The 19,097-nt window shown below is 31.0% G+C and overlaps 5 protein-coding genes and 3 non-coding genes across 9 annotated transcripts; all 8 read left to right on the plus strand.

The window, feature by feature from the left end:
- The first annotated feature begins 172 nt into the window (after nucleotides 1–172).
- LOC119369538 (small nucleolar RNA SNOR75) lies at nucleotides 173–260 on the plus strand. Its single transcript, XR_005177071.1, has one exon. It is a non-coding gene; the product is annotated as a small nucleolar RNA SNOR75 (small nucleolar RNA).
- A 106-nt stretch (nucleotides 261–366) lies between these two features.
- LOC119369539 (small nucleolar RNA Z105) lies at nucleotides 367–435 on the plus strand. The gene has a single exon (XR_005177072.1). It is a non-coding gene; the product is annotated as a small nucleolar RNA Z105 (small nucleolar RNA).
- A 1,156-nt stretch (nucleotides 436–1,591) lies between these two features.
- TRNAI-AAU (transfer RNA isoleucine (anticodon AAU)) lies at nucleotides 1,592–1,665 on the plus strand. Its single transcript has one exon. It is a non-coding gene; the product is annotated as a tRNA-Ile (tRNA).
- A 423-nt stretch (nucleotides 1,666–2,088) lies between these two features.
- On the plus strand, nucleotides 2,089–3,616 carry LOC105639620 (oxygen-evolving enhancer protein 1, chloroplastic). Its single transcript, XM_012223733.4, has 2 exons — nucleotides 2,089–2,417; nucleotides 2,677–3,616. Exons 1-2 carry the CDS (start codon nucleotides 2,178–2,180, stop codon nucleotides 3,433–3,435), a joined length of 999 nt encoding a protein of 332 aa, XP_012079123.1. The 5' UTR covers nucleotides 2,089–2,177; the 3' UTR covers nucleotides 3,436–3,616.
- A 2,356-nt stretch (nucleotides 3,617–5,972) lies between these two features.
- Nucleotides 5,973–8,064, plus strand: LOC105639619 (CASP-like protein 5C1). Its single transcript, XM_012223731.4, has 3 exons — nucleotides 5,973–6,367; nucleotides 7,514–7,646; nucleotides 7,737–8,064. Exons 1-3 carry the CDS (start codon nucleotides 6,237–6,239, stop codon nucleotides 7,929–7,931), a joined length of 459 nt encoding a protein of 152 aa, XP_012079121.1. The 5' UTR covers nucleotides 5,973–6,236; the 3' UTR covers nucleotides 7,932–8,064.
- Nucleotides 8,065–8,236: 172 nt separating this feature from the next.
- On the plus strand, nucleotides 8,237–11,792 carry LOC105639618 (pentatricopeptide repeat-containing protein At2g22410, mitochondrial). Of its 2 annotated transcripts, XM_020681618.3 has the most exons (2): nucleotides 8,237–10,670; nucleotides 10,944–11,792. In XM_020681618.3, exons 1-2 carry the CDS (start codon nucleotides 9,530–9,532, stop codon nucleotides 11,501–11,503), a joined length of 1,701 nt encoding a protein of 566 aa, XP_020537277.1. In that variant the 5' UTR covers nucleotides 8,237–9,529; the 3' UTR covers nucleotides 11,504–11,792. The 2 variants fall into 2 exon arrangements, with proteins under 2 accessions (XP_020537277.1, XP_012079120.1); XM_012223730.4 differs by having other exon boundaries at nucleotides 8,237–11,792.
- A 691-nt stretch (nucleotides 11,793–12,483) lies between these two features.
- On the plus strand, nucleotides 12,484–13,187 carry LOC149497924 (uncharacterized). The gene is made up of 3 exons (XM_089719313.1): nucleotides 12,484–12,666; nucleotides 12,778–13,032; nucleotides 13,107–13,187. Exons 1-3 carry the CDS (start codon nucleotides 12,484–12,486, stop codon nucleotides 13,185–13,187), a joined length of 519 nt encoding a protein of 172 aa, XP_089575439.1.
- A 4,497-nt stretch (nucleotides 13,188–17,684) lies between these two features.
- On the plus strand, nucleotides 17,685–18,556 carry LOC105639617 (HTH-type transcriptional regulator). Its single transcript, XM_012223729.4, has one exon. It carries the CDS (start codon nucleotides 17,794–17,796, stop codon nucleotides 18,295–18,297), a length of 504 nt encoding a protein of 167 aa, XP_012079119.1. The 5' UTR covers nucleotides 17,685–17,793; the 3' UTR covers nucleotides 18,298–18,556.
- Nucleotides 18,557–19,097: the final 541 nt, after the last annotated feature.

Genomic DNA, 19,097 nt, shown 5'->3' on the forward strand with positions numbered 1-19,097 from the left:
CAACAATACATTCTCCCGTCTCTTTGCTTCATTCCGCATCATCTATCTATATGTGTTAATTGCGTTTTCAGTTCCTATTTGATTTCGCTTTTCGTTTTCGTTTTCCTTCCCCGTTTATTCTTTTAATTCCTTTTTCTTGAATGTGCGTCAAATAGTTATTTGAGTTTTGGTTTCTCGATGATGAAGAAAAAAAGATGACGAGTCCGATCAATTCCATTCTTTCAATCGTGACGACAAATCGAGGCATTTGTCTGAGAGAAATCCTTTAATTGCTATTTCGATTTATGATTTTTTTTTTCTTAGATCCTTTTTTTTTTTTTTGAGAAAAAAGTATTTTATATATTTATAATTGCTTTTCTTTAAGCGGGATTGTGATGATTGATATTCTATTTCTTATAGTTTATGTGATGATTCAACACCTCCTACTCATTCTGAATCCCGCTTTTAATTACTCAGAATAATTTTTCTTGTAAAAAAGATTTATATTAATAAAATAAAGTTGTGTTGGAATGGTAACTCACGCAGCAATGATGATAAAGTGATCTAACTCTCTACTTTGTAGTGAATTGAGGGTAAACCTGTGATCTTCCTTCAAGCACTTTTGAGCTGCTCTCTTGATTCTTTATAATTTAAGGTTTGAACTAAATATTAAAATTTTTTTAAGAAATGTTAAAAAAAAAAAAAAACAAAAATAGTATAATTTGCAAGTCTTGATAGGTTTGGACCAATAATGGACACTCCAGAATGAATTAGTATTTATAGTAATAATTTAATTTTAAAAAAGAATAATTTTAACAATTATATTTTTTTTATAACTAAATTACTATTAGTTCTCATATTTAGCTTAATTAATAATTCTTGCAAAACATTTAGTTAATTTTCTCAAATAAGTACAAAATAGTATTTAACCAAACATGCATACTTTGTGCCAATCAAAACATACTCAATATAAATATTATAACATTAACCCAGAAAATAAAATTGTATAATATTTTGTATAGAATGGAATAAAAAAATTATGTTGATTACAAGGCAGTGGACAGTAGAAAATGTGTCTTATTAAATTGAACTTAGAAGGGTATTTTTATCATTTATGATCTTATATTTCATTAATTGAGTTTTACTTGAGAACTGCTTAATGTATCAGTCGAACACAATTACATTAATTTCCCAGAGAATTGTTCGATTTGAATCAAAGGCAAAGAGGCCTAAGTTCCATTGAGTGCCATATAATTTATGTGATATTATTAAATTTAGCTCCATCCCTGAAAATTTTTATAAAAACTTATTTAATGAGAACTAATAATGATGGTTGACTCTATTTTAAATAGTTATTTTTAAAATGCATCAAATTTTTATTTTTCTAAACAAAAGCAAAGCTTGAATTCGTTCAAATTTTTTTTAAAATTATCTTAATTATACAACAAAGATGTATTTGAGTTTAATTAGACTACGTGGGAAAAAGAAAACTATAAGAATTAGTTTGATATAAGAAGGCTAATGTGTTAATAAAGGCAAAATAAGTGATTGTTTTAATTCACCATTTAAAATATATATTTAATTATTATAAACAGGAAAATTCAAACATTGTGGCCTATTAGCTCAGTTGGTTAGAGCGTCGTGCTAATAACGCGAAGGTCGCAGGTTCGAGACCTGCATGGGCCAATTATCTTTTTTTCTTATTTTTATAAATTAATTACTATTTAGTATTAAAATATAAAGTCAGAAAATGGCAAAATGATTTTAATCAGTAATCAAATGAAATATACCAAAAAAAAAAAAAAAAGTTTTTTTTGGCCATAATAATCGGTAATCAAGCCCTACTTCTGTTTTGTATTTTGTTTCTCATAAAAAAAATAATATAAACTACCATCTAGCTACAGTGGGGCAGACAGGAATAGGAAAATAGTACACTAACATCATCCAATCTGAGCTGACTGAGAGAGCAGTATCTATATCCTAAATGAAAAACTTCCACGTGGCAATCTCCATAACCATTGTCATTAGCTTGAATCAACCAATAGGAGAAAACCTTATCCTATCCCTTATCTTCCTCACACCAAAGCCACCAATATACCAACTTATTGCCACAAAAACACTTCCTCTCTTCTCATGCACTCACTTTTAATACATTCCACAACTCAAACGAGGACCAAGTGAAAAAGAAGAAAACAACTATGGCAGCCTCACTGCAAGCAGCTGCTACTCTAATGCAACCCACCAAAGTGGGTGTGCCTTCTAGGATCAGCCTTCAATTGAGATCTTCACAAAATGTTTCTAAGGCTTTTGGGTTGGAGCCTTCTACTGCTAGAATCAGTTGCTCTTTGCAATCTGATCTTAAGGATTTGGCTCAAAAGTGTGTTGATGCTACTAAGATTGCTGGATTTGCTCTTGCTACCTCTGCTCTTGTCGTTTCGGTATGTGTTTTGTTAATTTTCCTGTTAATTATGTCCTTTTTATGTATATGCAGCTTTGACGATACATATATTGTTAGTATAGATTATTATTTGTTGTGAGTACTCTTTTTAACTAGTAATTACCAAGAACAAGAACAAGATTAACTAGTAATTGCATAGATTATTATGTGGTCTGATCATTGATTAACAAGCACAAGATTGATTAGTAATTAACATAATAAAAAAAAAAGTTTATGTTCAATTAAGACTTGTTTTTCAGGGAGCGAGTGCAGAAGGAGTGCCAAAAAGGCTAACCTTTGATGAAATCCAAAGCAAGACATACATGGAAGTAAAAGGAACTGGAACTGCTAACCAATGCCCAACAATTGAAGGTGGGGTAGACAAATTTGCGATCAAACCAGGCAAATACAATGCCAAGAAGTTCTGTTTAGAACCAACATCTTTCACTGTCAAAGCAGAAGGAGTAAGCAAAAATGCTCCACCAGAATTCCAAAACACTAAACTAATGACTCGCTTAACCTACACACTTGATGAGATTGAAGGACCTTTCGAAGTAGCCCCAGACGGCACTGTTAAGTTTGAAGAGAAAGATGGCATTGACTATGCTGCTGTGACTGTACAATTGCCTGGTGGCGAACGCGTCCCTTTCCTTTTTACCATCAAACAGTTAGTAGCAAGTGGAAAACCAGAAAGCTTCAGTGGACAGTTTCTTGTACCATCTTACCGTGGTTCATCTTTCTTGGACCCAAAGGGCAGAGGTGGCTCAACTGGTTATGATAACGCGGTTGCATTGCCGGCCGGAGGAAGAGGAGATGAGGAAGAGCTAGCAAAGGAGAATAATAAGAATGTAGGCTCATCAACTGGGAAAATTACACTAAGTGTTACTGGGAGTAAGCCTGAGACAGGAGAGGTTATTGGAGTGTTTGAGAGTGTTCAACCATCTGATACTGATTTGGGAGCAAAGACACCAAAGGATGTGAAGATCCAGGGTATTTGGTATGCTCAGCTTGAGTCATAGACAATTTATGATTAATGTTTCTTATCTTTTCTCTGTATGAATTATTAATATTCACTTGGTTCAGATTTTGCTAAATGTTTAAGGTGGTGTTGCTAAACTTTTTCTGTCACCCTCTTGATGTGAGAATTGAGATGCTCAATGACACTATTATCGTCTTGTATATCATTATCATTTCATTTAACCTGCTTGTAATGATGCTTCGAAAACCAAGATTCATGTTTTCATCAATGGTGGTATGTAACAGAGTCCATTTATGGGTAGGAGACTGCAAGTTCCTGCTTGGGATCATGGTGGATTATGCCTAAACTTTGTGATACTGGGCACTATAATGAAAATTATTATTAGCTAGGACTAATAAAATCAGTATTAACATGGTCAAAGACAATAGCAAGTAAGGAAAATTTCTGTAATAAAAAATAATGTTAGTATTATAAGCAAGTATTTACAGTTGATAATTATTTTTAACATCAACATAAGATGATGTTGAATTATTGATCTTAATTTAATCTTTATTGTAATGTAGCCAATCCATATAGATTTTGAAATCCATAACGTTGGTATTTGAATTGAATTAGCCAGCCCAAACAAAGAATTATCATTCAGCTCTGGTCCATTTTGGATATGTGAGCTTTCGCAGTGGAACAGTTAGTGAGGAAAAGCCCAAGGGAGAGTACTGCCTGATGGGTAATCGTTACAACCAGAGATGATAATTTTATCTGACCAACAGCACTTGATCTGATTCGATTTTGACCGGTTCAAACAATATTTTATTATCTTTATCAGGCTTGGATTAGATTCGAATTTAAGAATTTGGGTATTTGCTAATAATTTAATTTAATTTTGTCCAATAATTTAATTTAAACCTATAAATGAGTTATTATATTTAATAATATAAAACTAATTTTAAAAGTGGTATGCAAAACAAAATTCAAAATTTTTTAACAAAATAAAAGGATTATTTCATTAAAAATTTCGAAAATTGTGATCCTTACACTATTTAAAAATAAAAAAAAATGTTGAAGTGGTGGGTTTGAAGGTGCCTTTTCAATTGAATACACAAAAAGAATCACGAGAAAATAGTTCAAAATCATTGGTTTTTCCTCTTCCATGATCACACAATTAGCTACCTAAAAGTAAACAAAAAGATTAAAAAAAAAAAAATCCATCATAAAAATCAAAAACTTCATATGTCTCTCATGTTTTTACTTTTTTAATGTGATTGGATAGTAAGACCTTTTAATTTTGGAGCATCATACTATATTATTTACCTATTTTATAATCTAATAAAATAATTTTAATGCTAATCAAAATAAAAATTGACAATAAGTAATGATGCGATTATATTCTCTCTTCTTTTTAAATTTATTGGAGGTTTTTATAGGAAAAATGACATTGTGGGTTACACAAGAGGGGTAGCCTTCCCCTTCACTCACCAAATTGATGAAAATAACTATGGTTGAGAAGATTCAAATTCGAAACCTCCCGCTCCTCGCATAAGTGAGAAAACTAACCAGACCACCACTTTGATAGGTGATTATATCTTCTCTTTAACTAAAGGAGCCAAATATCCTGAAATTGTTTAAATATTAAAAAGAAAAAAAAGAATTATTAAAGTAGGTTGGTCTTACTTTAGTATTGATTTAATTTAATGGTCAAAATATAATATTCCCCACTTCTAATTTGTTTATTTGAAGCAAATGCAATGTGACATTAGAGTATAATAAGTCCATTTCTTTTCCTTTTTTAATTGGCATGAATTAGTCAATTTACATTCCAAAATTTCAGCCACTAAATTTCATTTCAAAGTTCTTTTTACAATTATAATGTTTTAAATATCTTACTAGATGTTAAAGTTTTTCAAATTGAATTCAAATTTCAAGTTGAGCTCAAATATAAAATTTTCAAACTCACTAAGTTTCAAACTGAGTTAAATTTTATCGAACTGAAATTTGAACATGGCAGGTTCGAGCTTAACTCGAATCATTTACGCTCATACATGCATTCATATATGTAGATATATATAAATACTAATATCACTTAGAAGTTTAAATTAACTTAAATAATTCATTTAAATTCTATAGAAATTAATAATTAATGCATCGATACACTTATACACCAAACCAGTCACATATGATACAACTTATTAATCATCCGTCTATCTTTATTTATAGCGTTTTAAAAGTAATTTTGTTAAGATCAAGCAATATTAATTATTGTTTTTCCAATTTTACTTTTATCTCTACTATCATTTTTCTTTTCGAAAAAACATTTGTGCAAAGACTCGAGATCTACTTATAATTTATTATTTTTCTTAATTTTTTATCTAAATTTTAAAATTGGATATTAATTTAATAATTTTTTATAGTTCATCAAAATCCATTCCTTCCATACTGCCCTTTTAGCAGTCAATACGGCTGCCAGCCAACTCTAGCTCAGCAAACAACTTTAACAGTATCTGCCACTTGGCTCACACGAGACCCCGCAAATTCACCAACACTATTCCACCTCCACTACCATTTAATTTACTGTCATGGACGATTGAAAATTCCACATCACATATAAGAAACATAAGAGTCCAAGAGAACCCAAGAGGAATATATAGAAAACTCTCCATGCGGCTTTTCCACTCTCAACCTTCTTTCTCTATCAACTAATAAATCCCCTTCAAAACAAAATATATATCTGGGTTTCTTTTTTCTTCTTTAGTTGTTATTGTTTTGTTCAAATTGATTGATGAGAAAGGTTGCAGAAGAAAAATGAAGTATTTGACATGAAGATACGGAGACACGCAGAGGTAGAAGATGGAAGAGGTGCCTGGAGCAATGGGTACAAGCGCCAGCTTGGCTTTAAGATTGGGCCAATCCATTTTCTCTACTGCGTCCCTTCTCTTCATGTGTTTAGGCATTGACTTCTACAGCTATACTGCTTTCTGGTACTTAATTAATTCTTGGTTCTTCTGATTCTGCATTAACTGATAAGTTTTAATTAATTCCGATTCTGCAATACCCATATTTTATTTTTTCATTTTAGTTCAATATTTGCAATTCTCATGCCTATCACCTGTTTCGTTCTTTGTTCTAAGTTTTTCATTTCTTGTTTCCACAATTATTGGTTATTTATCAATTAATGAGGATCATTGACATAAAGGTCGGCCAAAGTTTTATTATTTTATTATTTTTATTCAAGTCACCGACATATTCTTTGTTGAAGAAAGCGAACATGCTTAACGTTTGCTAAATAGGATTCTCTTTTATAAAGTATACTTGGTTTATAAGCAAGGCAGCTAAAGAGAGAGAAGAACTGTGGAGGGGTCAAATTATCTTGTTGAAATTTCACTTCAATTGTGATAAACTTTAGTAATTAGGAATATTAGGGATTAGTAATTGATTCGGTGCATTTCACATTTGTTGCTTAAAGGCCTTATTTTTAAAAATTGGCTTTTTTAATTATAGTATGATTAGTTTTACATATGATGATTGATGATTGTGCTTCTAATGGTGGCTTTATCCAATGACATTTGAGAAGTTGATTTAAATGCTGAGGTGTTTTAAACTTGAAAAATTCTGCAAGTTTTACTATTGTTAGTGTTCTTGGTCCAAAAACTTGTAACAATTTTTCATGTAATTTTTTTCTTGAAGCTAACTGCCAGTTTTCTTTATAGATACTTTAAAGCTGATCCATTATCTTTCTGATAATGCCCTCGAAACGTGTGAATTTCAGACATTTTAGTTTTTCAAAGAATTATTGATCAATCATCTGCCTGATAAAATCTTTGAAATTTATGGATTCTCTGAAGAATAGCAGAATTTAGCTAATTGGGTTTAGATGAAAATAACAACAAGAATTTAGGAGTCTTTTTTTTTTTTTTTTTCTATCTAAGTAATATCATTGATTTCTCAAATTTGTGCTCTCCATCACTGCAAAATTATCCTTTTTAAAAAGAATCTCAACTCTCTCATCTCTGACCATTTCACTTATCAATTAATGATTGAATTAGTATGCACAGGCATTTAGTAAGTCAATTTTTGTGATTTTCCTAATTGGTGGTCATTTTGTAATGTTTTTTTGTTTAATGCAGCTATTTGGTGACTGTAATGGGTTTGGTAATTCCATGGAGCTTGACTCTGGTGGTAGTAGATGTATATTCTGTCTTTGTTAAATGTCTACCTCATCAACCAAGAATTCTGTCAGCCATTATCATTGGAGATTGGGTAGGCAGTAAAATTTTCTTTCATCAAAAGTTCACCATTTGATAGGAAAAAAATGTCTATTGATATTGTTAAATTTTGATTCTATTTCAGGTCTTGTCCTTTCTATCATTAGCTGCTGCAAGTTCAGCAGCAAGTGTTACAGATCTTCTCCTTGATGTTGGAGCTTCATATTGCCCTGCAAAATTATGCAACAGATACCAGTTATCTGCTGCTATGGCTTTCTTGTCTTGGTTTCTGTCATTTGCTTCATCTCTCTTTAATCTTTGGCTTCTTCCTTCTTTGTGAATTACCTTATGCACACACAGAAACCAGATGGGTAAGATCTTGACAAGTTGCTCAAGGTCAAACCTTGTATAGTATTAAATAGTGTTAACTGTTTACAGCTAATTGTGAAATGATAGGTTTGTTTCCCCTCAAATCACTGAATTACAAATTCCACTCACTGGATTTTTCCAAAGATTTCATTTCTCTAGTACTTCTTGGAAAGAAAATGCTTGCATTTGTAGGGCATACTAGACTTCGACACTCGAATTCAACTTTAAAAATTTTAAGCTTGACCTTGGCTTCAGACTCGATACTCGAATAAGTTTAAAATAAATATATAAAATCTCGATGAGCTTTCAAGTTGAACATCATTAGATTCGAGTTCAACTCTTTTACCAATGAGCTGATTTGAGCTCGAGATCGATTGGTGCTGAACTTTTTTCTAGCCAAACTTAAACAACTCGTGAGCCAGCTCGACTCATTTACACTCCTAATCATAGTCTAATATGAATTCGAAAAATATTATAAGGTTTATAAAAGCTCCATTTACTAAATCTATAATTTCTTTCATGAATCAAGGCTCGTTAACAAGTTAGTATCACAAAGCTGTTCAGTTGTCCTGTTGACCAGATTCTTTATTTTTTATCTGTGGCCTGAAGGATTAACAATGGAATTTTTTTTTTTTTTTGTTCTTTGCCGACACCTCAGGCATAGTGAGATGTAATGGTTGATTAGGTTGTGTTATACCCACAGGAAGTACATGTGCTTCTAATTTAATATTATACATAGATCAATAAGAGGAATCTGGAAAGAATGTTAAGAGTGGGTCCAGATTGTGAAGACATTTGAGTATCTTGTTGGAGAAATTCAAATTTGGGTCACATTGGAAGTTTGAAAAGCTTTTTCCATCTCTCAATGAGGGATTTGATTGTGAGTGCAAATTGATACCCCGCAATAGATTAGATAGTGGACCCTTTTTATAGTAGTTGTAGAACTACACGATAAAACCAGTTTGAAATAGCATTTATGAAGTATATCTGCGATTGAATATGGTCCTCTCCTTGTGGGAACATCAACGTCATCATAAATTTTCATCCAACGGTGACCAAACTTCATTCACTATTTTTGATGATTAATATACTCCATCTCAAATAAAATATATTTTCTCCGTTTTTAAATACTTATCATATTTGATTATTTTACATCTCTTAGAAAAATCATTCAAAATATATTGAATATTAATTTGTGTAAAAATAAAAATACCTGCATCAATTTTTCTAAATTTTGATTTGATTATGTTATATTATCTTCTATTGCAGCTCACCAGATGGAACCTCAGTATGATCTTGAAGAAATGATGGGAGGAAAACTTTTCTCCGTGGTTCACAAACACGAGATAAAGTTTCTTTCTCGTTTATGAAGGCCAAGGAAAGTTTTCCATTTTCTCTCAACTCTTTATTAACATTTTATTTTTTCTCGGCCTTTTATAGGTGGGCCTGTTTAAGCTAATAAACCAAGTCGGATCAGGCCCAAAACCAATTGTTAAAGGCATAAAAAATTGAAAATTCGGAACAAATTAAGGCATCCAGTTTGTTCTCGAAACCAAATGCCCAACTGCCATGGTCTTCCCTTTCAAATGTTTGACCGTTGCTTCCCGCCTTAACCGCGCTTTTAGCTCAATCCACCAGTTCGAGTCTGAAAATCAACAAATTCTTCATTCGCTGCTAGAGAAATGCTCCTCCATAAAAGAACTGAAGCAAATCCACGCCCAAATCGTCCTTAATGGCCTTAACCATCAGACTCTAACTATCAGCAAGGTAATCTCTTTTTGTGCTGTTACTGATACACGAAATCTCGACTACGCTCAGCTCGTATTTAATCAAATTACTCAACCCAATAAATTCATGTACAATAGTTTAATAAGGGGTTATTCTAATAGTAATGAACCGATAAAGTCTATATTACTATATCGCCAAATGATTGATTCTGGTCTCTCTCCGAATGAATTTACTCTCCCTTTTGTACTTAAAGCTTGTGCTTCAAAATCGGCATTTTGGGTTTCTCTGCTTGTTTATGGACAAGCTCAAAAATTGGGTCTTGGGTGCCATGTTTGTGTGCAAAACGGTCTAATAAATGCATTTATTTGGTGTGGGTTTATCAATTTTGCAAAGAATGTGTTTGATGATATGTCTGAGAGGACTTTGGTTTCTTGGAATTCGATGATTGGTGGGTATGCCAAAGTGGGTTGGTGTAAAGAAGCGTTTTTATTGTTTAAAGATATGAGAGAAACGAGGATAGAGCCTGATAAGTTTACTTTAGTTAACTTGCTTACTGTCTGTTCGCAAAGCTGTAATATACATTTGGGTAGGTTTCTACATTTGCATATTGAAATTACAGGGTTGGAGATAGATTTAATTGTGAGAAACGCACTTCTAGATATGTATGCTAAGTGCGGGCATTTGCAATTGGCTGAAAGACTTTTTGACCAAATGTCTGATAAGAATGTGGTTTCCTGGACCTCTATGATTAGTGCATATGCTAAACATGGGCTTGTTGAATTTGCTCAGAAAAAATTTGACAAAATGACAATGAAGAATGTGGTTTCTTGGAATTCAATGATTTCGTGTCATGTTCAAGCAGGTCAATGCAAGGAAGCTCTGAATCTTTTCCATGGGATGCATAATTTGGGAGTGATGCCTAATGAGTCAACCTTAGTCTGTGTTCTTTCGGCCTGTAGTCAAATTGGCGATTTGGTCACGGGTAAGAAAATTCACCGTTACATATGCAGCATAAGCAGTATAGATAGTGTTAACCTGTGGAACTCAGTTATTGATATGTACGCAAAATGTGGCGCTCTTGGGCTTGCTATAGACATCTTTAACAAAATGCCAACTAAGAATTTAGTTTCTTGGAATGCAATTATTGGAGCACTTGCATTACATGGTTGTGGATTGGAAGCAATCAAGCTCTTTGAAAAGATGCAAGCTGAAGGCATTTGTCCTGATGAGATAACCTTCACATTATTGCTTTCAGCTTGCAGTCATTGTGGCCTTGTAGACATCGGTCGAGATTACTTTTACAAAATGAGGTCTGTATATGGAATTGTACATGAAATTGAACATTATGCATGCATGGTTGATCTTCTCGGGAGAGGAGGTCGTTTAGACGAAGCTATGATGCTAATAAGAGGGATGCCAATGAAACCGGATATTGTGATATGGGGTGCTTTACTTGGCGCTTGTAGAACTCATGGAGATGTCAGAATAGGGAAACAAATCCTAAAACAGTTACTGGAGTTGAAGCCATCCGGTTCAGGGGTTTACGTGCTTCTTTCGAACTTGTTTTTTGAAGCTGGAAAATGGGAAGGCATGAAAAACATTCGAAAGCTAATGAATAACCATGAAATCATCAAGTGCAGAGGAATTAGCTCAATCGAAGTTGAGGGCTGTATTTATGAATTTATGGTTGATGACAGCAGACTTGAAGTTTCAAGTAACGTATATTCTCTGCTTGATCAATTAACAGATCATATGACATCAATAGGGTATTTCTGCAATTTCTCAAGTGTGTTTTCAGAATCACACGAAATGTAATTTTGTGACAATAAACAAGAAAGACCATTACCAACTGTAAGTATACTAACTCATGCAGGATGATTCAAAATATCGAAATTTTTTTCAAAAAGAATCAGATTTTAATGATTTGAACTATAGATGTTTAGCATTACAAGATATGAACTTGACCAGTGAGCTACTCACCCAATGGCTTCTTTGTATAATTTTACATTGTGGATTTGTTTATTTACAAAATTATTGTTGTTGTAGCTATTTATTACTGAATAATTCTAATGAATGAAGAGCCTTACAGGAAGGTTTAGACATTCGAGAAGGGCAATATTATTATACGATTTCTTTTTCTGTTAATTTATATAATTTAAATAAGATGAAGTCGTGTGTCAAATATTTGATTTCATGCATCCAAATATTTATCTTCTAATAATATAAATCCAACCCATAAAAAAAATATTGTTTTCTTGCTTTTATTTGGAGATATACATTGTATATAATACGTACATTAGTTCATCAAGACATTTATGGAAATCATAATTGGATTCATCAACTAGTTTGGGGATAATTCGGATGACTGAATAAACCAATGAAGAGTCAAATCAAACACCAACCAAATATATAAATTAGATTACTTTATCTTAATCTTTTTTTTTTTTTTTTAAAGTTTGAATTTTGGAACTTGACAATTTTATAAATTAAAATACATAAATGCATAATTAAAAAGTAGTCCTAAAATCTCCAAGTATCAACTCCAATAATTTTAGATTAGATTTTTTCTCATAAAATCCTCTCTTATCCATGAAAAATATATTTTAACACTAATTAAATAAAATAGAAAATATAAATTAATTCCTTGAATAGGGTTTGAAAATATTAACTCCTCTATCCATTAGGATAACAATAAGACGATGAAACATAATGTTATTAGGATTTAAAGTTAACCTAACTATTATATAAGTGCACAAAAAAATTAATATTTAACGTTTCGACGTCAAGAATTATATATGGAGACAACGGAGTCTTGCCCATCATGGTTATTTTCGTTACTAGAGGCTAAATTTTTTGAGACTTGCGATACTCATGGTTCAAGAAAGTGTAATTTTTTTTGTATTGATTGTACAAAATCAACCGTTTGTGAAAGTTGTAAAAACGATCGTAATCAACATGAAAACCACCAATTTATTCAGGTAAGTTCTTCATAAAACAATTCCTGATATTTTGATAAATTAATTAAATTTTAATCCTGATAAATTAATTATTTTGATAAATAATTCCTGATAAATACTTTTTTTTTTCAGGTATTCAGAGCTTCATATCATTCCGGAATTATTCCTGCGATGATAAATAAATTTTGGGATGTTTCTGATATCCAAACTTATAAGATCAATTATATTAGTATTATTTATATTAATCCAAGACCACATAAAGAGCAGCCGCATCAGAATCCTAGTCAAAGATGTGCAACTTGCAAAAGAGAATTAATTCAGCAGCAGCAGCAAGAAGAAGAAGGCTTCTTACCTTACAAGTTTTGTTCAATTGGCTGCAAAGTCATTGTAAGAATTTTCATACATATATAATTTTTTTTTTCTCTCTAAAATTTATTATCAAATAAATAAATTTTTTGCAGGAAAAACTTGCCACTTTGGATGAGGAGCAGACGAAGAAAAGAAGAAGAAAAGGAATTCCTACAAGGTCTCCTTTGTTTTAAATTACTATAATTATTATTAAAAAAAAAAAGATTATGATGGATAAGACCAACAAGTATATGTCAAAATAAAATCTTTATTTTTGGATCAAATTTATGATTTATTATTATTATTATTATTATTATTATTATTATTATTATTATTATTCAAGTTACATGTATCAAATAATAGATCCCAGAATGAACTTATAGCTAAAAGACATATTTTCTTTGTTGGTTATATATATTTTTATTAATTTGCATTGTTCATTAAATTATAAAAAAAATGATTAACACCTTAATATTGTAATTATAAAATAATTATTTGTAGATTTTGCATATAAAGAATATTATAGTGACCATTGATCATAAAGAAATAGTTAACTGTGAGGGGACCTACAATTAGTGGATACAACCTTGCAATAGCCAAAAAGAAATATATGATTGAGAGAGATAGATAGAGCATAAAGGAACTTTCTTGGCAATGACAAAGTCTAACTTTATAATATAAATCCATGAGAAAAATTGAGTCAAAGATATAATTAGAAATACTGTCCGTGTTGACAAGACCTAAAAATTCTAATTAAAATTAATTAAGATTAATTAGGGTTACAAAAATACATAATTATAATTATAGGATGTGTTTTTGCTGGTTGTTGAGTTTTATTATTTTTTTCTTGCCAACTATGTTTGTTCCATCAATTGTATGCAAGAACATAAATCTTATTGGAATGTCATGGTTCCTTGTAACCTTCAAGCACAAATTATATTTTATCGATTCATAAAAGTCATTATTATCAATAATGCAATAATCAAGTCGTGGAATCAACATCTTGAAAAGTGCTTTTAACATAATCATTTCTTAGTCCTCCGATAGAGATTAGTACCTTATCTAGGTGTTAAGGGATGAACATGAAATATTTCTATAGATTTTAGGAGTACTTATTTTAAGGGGAAAGTATAGAAAATATTGTCCTAATTAGATTGAATTCCTAATCCTAATGTTCTTAGGATTATTTACCTAATGAGTAAATTTTATTACAAAAATTATTTAATAATAATTCAAATTTAGAATTAATTTATGACTCGATTTTTTTTTTTTTTTTTTGAGTATTGAAAAGGATGTATTCGAATCTGGATCTATTGACATACCGTACATACACTTGCCATTAGATTATGTCTTGAAATGCATATTTGTTTTCCTTTATTCTTTCATGTTGTACATCAATTATACATGCTACTACAATAATAAGTTAATATATAGTGATAAGTTGTTTTGGAATTTGGATTTGATTGAAAGGGAAAGAGCCTTTGGAGCTTCAAGAAAAAGAAAAAAAGAAAAGGGTTTTGAAGATGGGAATCCAAATTCCTCAATTATTAATAATTCAATTATCAACTACAAATTTAAATAATTGATAAAATAAATGAAGAGCAGATCTTCCTTCCTCACATATATAACCCACATGGATTTAGAACATGCATTCTGCAAAAACACACACTGTGGCCTTGCCTGTTGGCCCCCCTTCCTTCTAATTATAAATTCAATTTAAAAAAGATTTGATTATTTAAAAAAATAATTATTTAAGGTGTTAGTACAAATGTACAATGCATATGTACTCTTGCTTTTACTTTTAGGTTCAACAAGATTTTTCCATGAATTAAAATTTAAAAGCATGTGCTTGTGCTTCTCCTTAGTTCTTAAGGTTCCTTTCTTCCTCCATACTTGTTGCTTTTCTTGTCTCAATTATTCAAATAGATATGGTTGCCTAGTTTTTCTTTTTTACTTTTATATATGTTATTATTATTATTATCATTATTATTATTATTATGAAAATGATATTTAACCTACTAATATATATAACCGCTAATGTCTTATCTGATACTGTAACCGTTAATGTCTCGCCTGATAAGACATTTAGTTTTTGATAAACTGACAGTGATATATGATATACTTTTTTTTTTTATTATTTACATAACTGTAATTGTCACGTTAGATGGGACAATTGATAGTAACGTATAAACGGTTCAAATACCATTGCTCAATTATTAAATACATTTTCATGATTTTCTTTCATTTTTTAGCATAATTATATTTTTTTTAATTGGGATTTCTTAAAATTAATTACTAGATTTATAATTAAATATAATGTCTAATTATTTTTAATTATGACATAATCAATTTTAAATACTAGCTTCAATGTTAATTTATGTTTTGACACAAGCATTCTAGTGACTTTGTCAATACTAGCTATAAGTTAATTGAGACTTTTCCCGTTATTTTCTTTAACACCAAAGGTTATTACATGCATATTTCTTTAGTTTATTATTATAATTCTTTTTTCGTTTATTTAGTGAATTTCACTTTAAATTTAAAATCTTTCTTTAATTTCTGAAAATGACTCCAATATTATTAAATTTAAAGTTACTATTGCTATATAATTATAAGTGTTTTTAGACCGTTATGATTATAATTTTTTTTAAATTCCGTTTTTTTCCTATTTTATATCGTTTGTATAAAAATTTTGGAAACTTTCTTCTAATTTAATTTTGACATTTATACATAAAGGTTAAGTTTAGATTTCAAAATGTATCAAAACTCATTTTGTTATAATTTCCATTGCACAAATTTCTGTATAATAAGTTTCTGATAATAATTAATTAAAATACATAATGATTATAAATAATATTTAAATATTATTGCTTGATTTTAGAAAGAAAATGAAAAACTTTAGTTCAGGCAATTGTGTAAAGCCAAAAGAACAAGTTAAAGCAAGGTCATGCTTTGTAAATTGCATGCTCCATAAAAACAAAATACAAGGATTTTGGGTTTGAACCTGAACCAGACCAGAACAGACCAGACCCAACCCCAACATCTGATTACGCCATCTCTTGTCTCTTTGTTGGATTTTCAGTTCACTGCTTCATTTCCACGTGTTTTCCTATATTCCATGCATCGAACCTCCTATGCTCCCTGTTTTACTGCCACGTTTCCTCTCTTCTTCTTCTTCTTCCGTAAATGGCCTTCAATTTACACGTAATATCTTTTTTATTTTTCATTTTTTGATTTTATTTTTGTTTAGCTTTGCTTTTTAATTTTTCACTGTTACTGCTCACTGATCACTTAATTACTAAACCATCCATTTTAAGAAAATTAAAAGAATTCTTTCAATTATTTAAATAATTAAAAATTGTTAATTATGGAGGCTTCATAAATTTCATTTTATTTTTTACAAAATAAGAAAAATAAAAAAAAAAAAAGAAATTTCTTTCTGATAATTAGATTGGCCTACCACGTTGGGACTTTGCTGAATTCTGCTAACAATACTTCACAAATTTTAAAACACCTTCAATTATCTATATCGGTGAATTGAAGTTTCATCATTCAACATATATGCCAAAAGCTTTATAATTGGTTGATGGTCAAATTAATACAAGAGAAAAAAAAAAGATTAAAGAATTTTATTATTTGGAGAAAAATAAGAAAAACAAGGAAAAAAATAATTTGTTTGAATGAACTATTGAATTATTGTATATTTTCATTCATGTAATGATTTCAATATATAAAATATTTGAATACATTAAATAAAAGAAATTAAAATATAATACATTATGAAATGATAATTGTCCACATTTATCCCATGTGTTATAAAAACCTTTGGGTACCAAACATAAAACGACTAAAACAATCATGTCAAAAGGTAAAAAGTAAAAACCTTTTCTCTCTTTTTCACTGACCCACTCTATCTACTGAATTTGATTTTGATGCCTATTGCTATCATACGCCATTATATATATTTTCTGGTTATACTATAACTTTCAAGCTATTTCCAAAATTTAGTAAGTGAAAAAAAAAAAAAATCACATTCAAGAAAAGTACACATTTGCAATTATTAGATTCTCGTGCACAATGTGAAGACTGAAGAGCAACAACTTTGTTTGTCAAACCTAATTGCCCTCTAACAATTTAAGCATATTCGAAACGTTTTTATAATAGAAATATACTAAAATCAAATTAATTCATTATTTTTTAATTGTAATTACTATTAATTAAACCACAATTGTGTGTACAACTGTACATTAAGCAAGCTTAGAAATATAACTTAATTAACTTTTCTCTGTTTGCCCCATTTGATATTGGTGCTCGGCCTAGTAGTCAGGTAAAACTTTTTTAAAGACAGATGCGATTTCAGGTTTAAATTCTTGGGACTGAATGCATTCTATTATTGTTGATTATTGGTTTAATTTAAATTATTAAATATTAATGAACAGTACAAAAACTAAAAGCTCCAGTCCCTATGTGTGTAATAAAAGCACAAATGGAGGGGTAAACCTTAAAAAGGACACTAACGCTGTGCATAGATAAAAGCTGTCTTCAACAACTTACAGCCTGGCGAGTGGCGAGCCCTGCCCACTGATCGATGAAGGGCCCCCATTCATAAACGACAATGATGACGTGGCAACCAGATACAGATTATGAGGCACTCTCTCTTTCCCTCTTCCCCCTATATATATACCACCTCCTCCTTCTCCGTTCTTTCAAGATCCAAAGTTTCTGCATTTTTTAAATTTAACTAAAAGTCGAAAATTTCTCATTTAAATAAAAATTTGTTACATAAGGTTTACCGAGAAAATGGGTATCTGCAATTCTTGTGAATCTACTCACGTTGCTACTGCCAAATTAATTCTCCAAGATGGAAGGCTACAAGAATTCTCGTACCCGGTTAAGGTTTCTTATGTTTTGCAAAAGAATCCGACGTATTTTATTTGCAACGCCGACGAAATGGAGTTTGACGACGTCGTTTCCGCCATAAACGACGATGAAGAGCTCCAACCTGGACAGTTATATTTCGCTTTGCCTTTGAGTAGGTTAAGGCATCCATTGCAACCGGAGGAAATGGCTGCATTGGCAGTAAAAGCTAGCTCCGCTTTAATGAAAAGTAATGGTGGTGATAAATGTGGGTGTGGCCGGAAGACGGTGTCCCCATTGGTGTTTTCCGGTGATAGTGATCTGAAGTCTAAGAGAAGATTGGCAGCCTCCGCTGGTTCTGGCGTTGGTGGCGGTAGGAGAGGTAGTGGTGGTGTGGGTGGCGGAAGGAGAAAGTTTTCGGCAATGTTAAGTGCAATACCTGAGTAGGGGTAGTTTAGGAAATGAAAGAAGGGTATGAGTGTAAATATTGTAATGATGAGGGTTCATTCTGAAAACTTCTCTGTAGGATTGGTCTTAGTGATGTGATTAGCTCGATTGGTACATTACCTTTGGCTGTCACCCATTGGAGGGTCGTATTACAATTTTACCCCTAGATGAGTCGATGAGCTTATAAATTATATAATCATTTTGTTTTATTGTAAAATATTGTTATCAGCCTAATCAAAATCATGAAAGCTCCATTGAATTTCTGCGTACGATACTGAAAATTTTAAAAAACATATAGCTATATCGGAATTATTTAGCTTAACATATTTTGAAAAGTTCACTATCATCTTGTTTTTGTACGCAGGCCAGAGTGATAATTTAACGACTCCTCTGTTAGATTTTATTAAACTTATTTGTCCCACCAAATATTACATTTTAAATTAAAGTTAGTCGTTTTATTTATTAAGAGATTCAATTCGCTGATATAACATGCGAGCAACACAATCGGGCGACAATTTTCATACCTAAAATTCAAATTAGAAACATTTAGTTAAAAAGGAAAGGACTCCCGACCAATATTGGTGGGTATTCTTTTTTTTTTATTCACCAAATTATTGACAATTATTCTAATTGATTAAACTCGAGAATTTTTATCCTAACATAAGTGAGAAGACTAATGAAACTATAGGTAATTTACTAATTAAAACTGATTTAGTTAAACATGAAATGTTTTCCATAAATGTAGGAGGGATGGAACTACCTGTTACTTTGGGAAGCTGCTCTACTCTACATTGGCTTTA

This window comes from Jatropha curcas, chromosome 3, assembly GCF_041381405.1.
Source record: "Jatropha curcas cultivar XTBG-Jc1 chromosome 3, XTBG_Jcur_1.0, whole genome shotgun sequence".
In the NCBI taxonomy this organism is placed as follows: Eukaryota; Viridiplantae; Streptophyta; class Magnoliopsida; order Malpighiales; family Euphorbiaceae; genus Jatropha; species Jatropha curcas.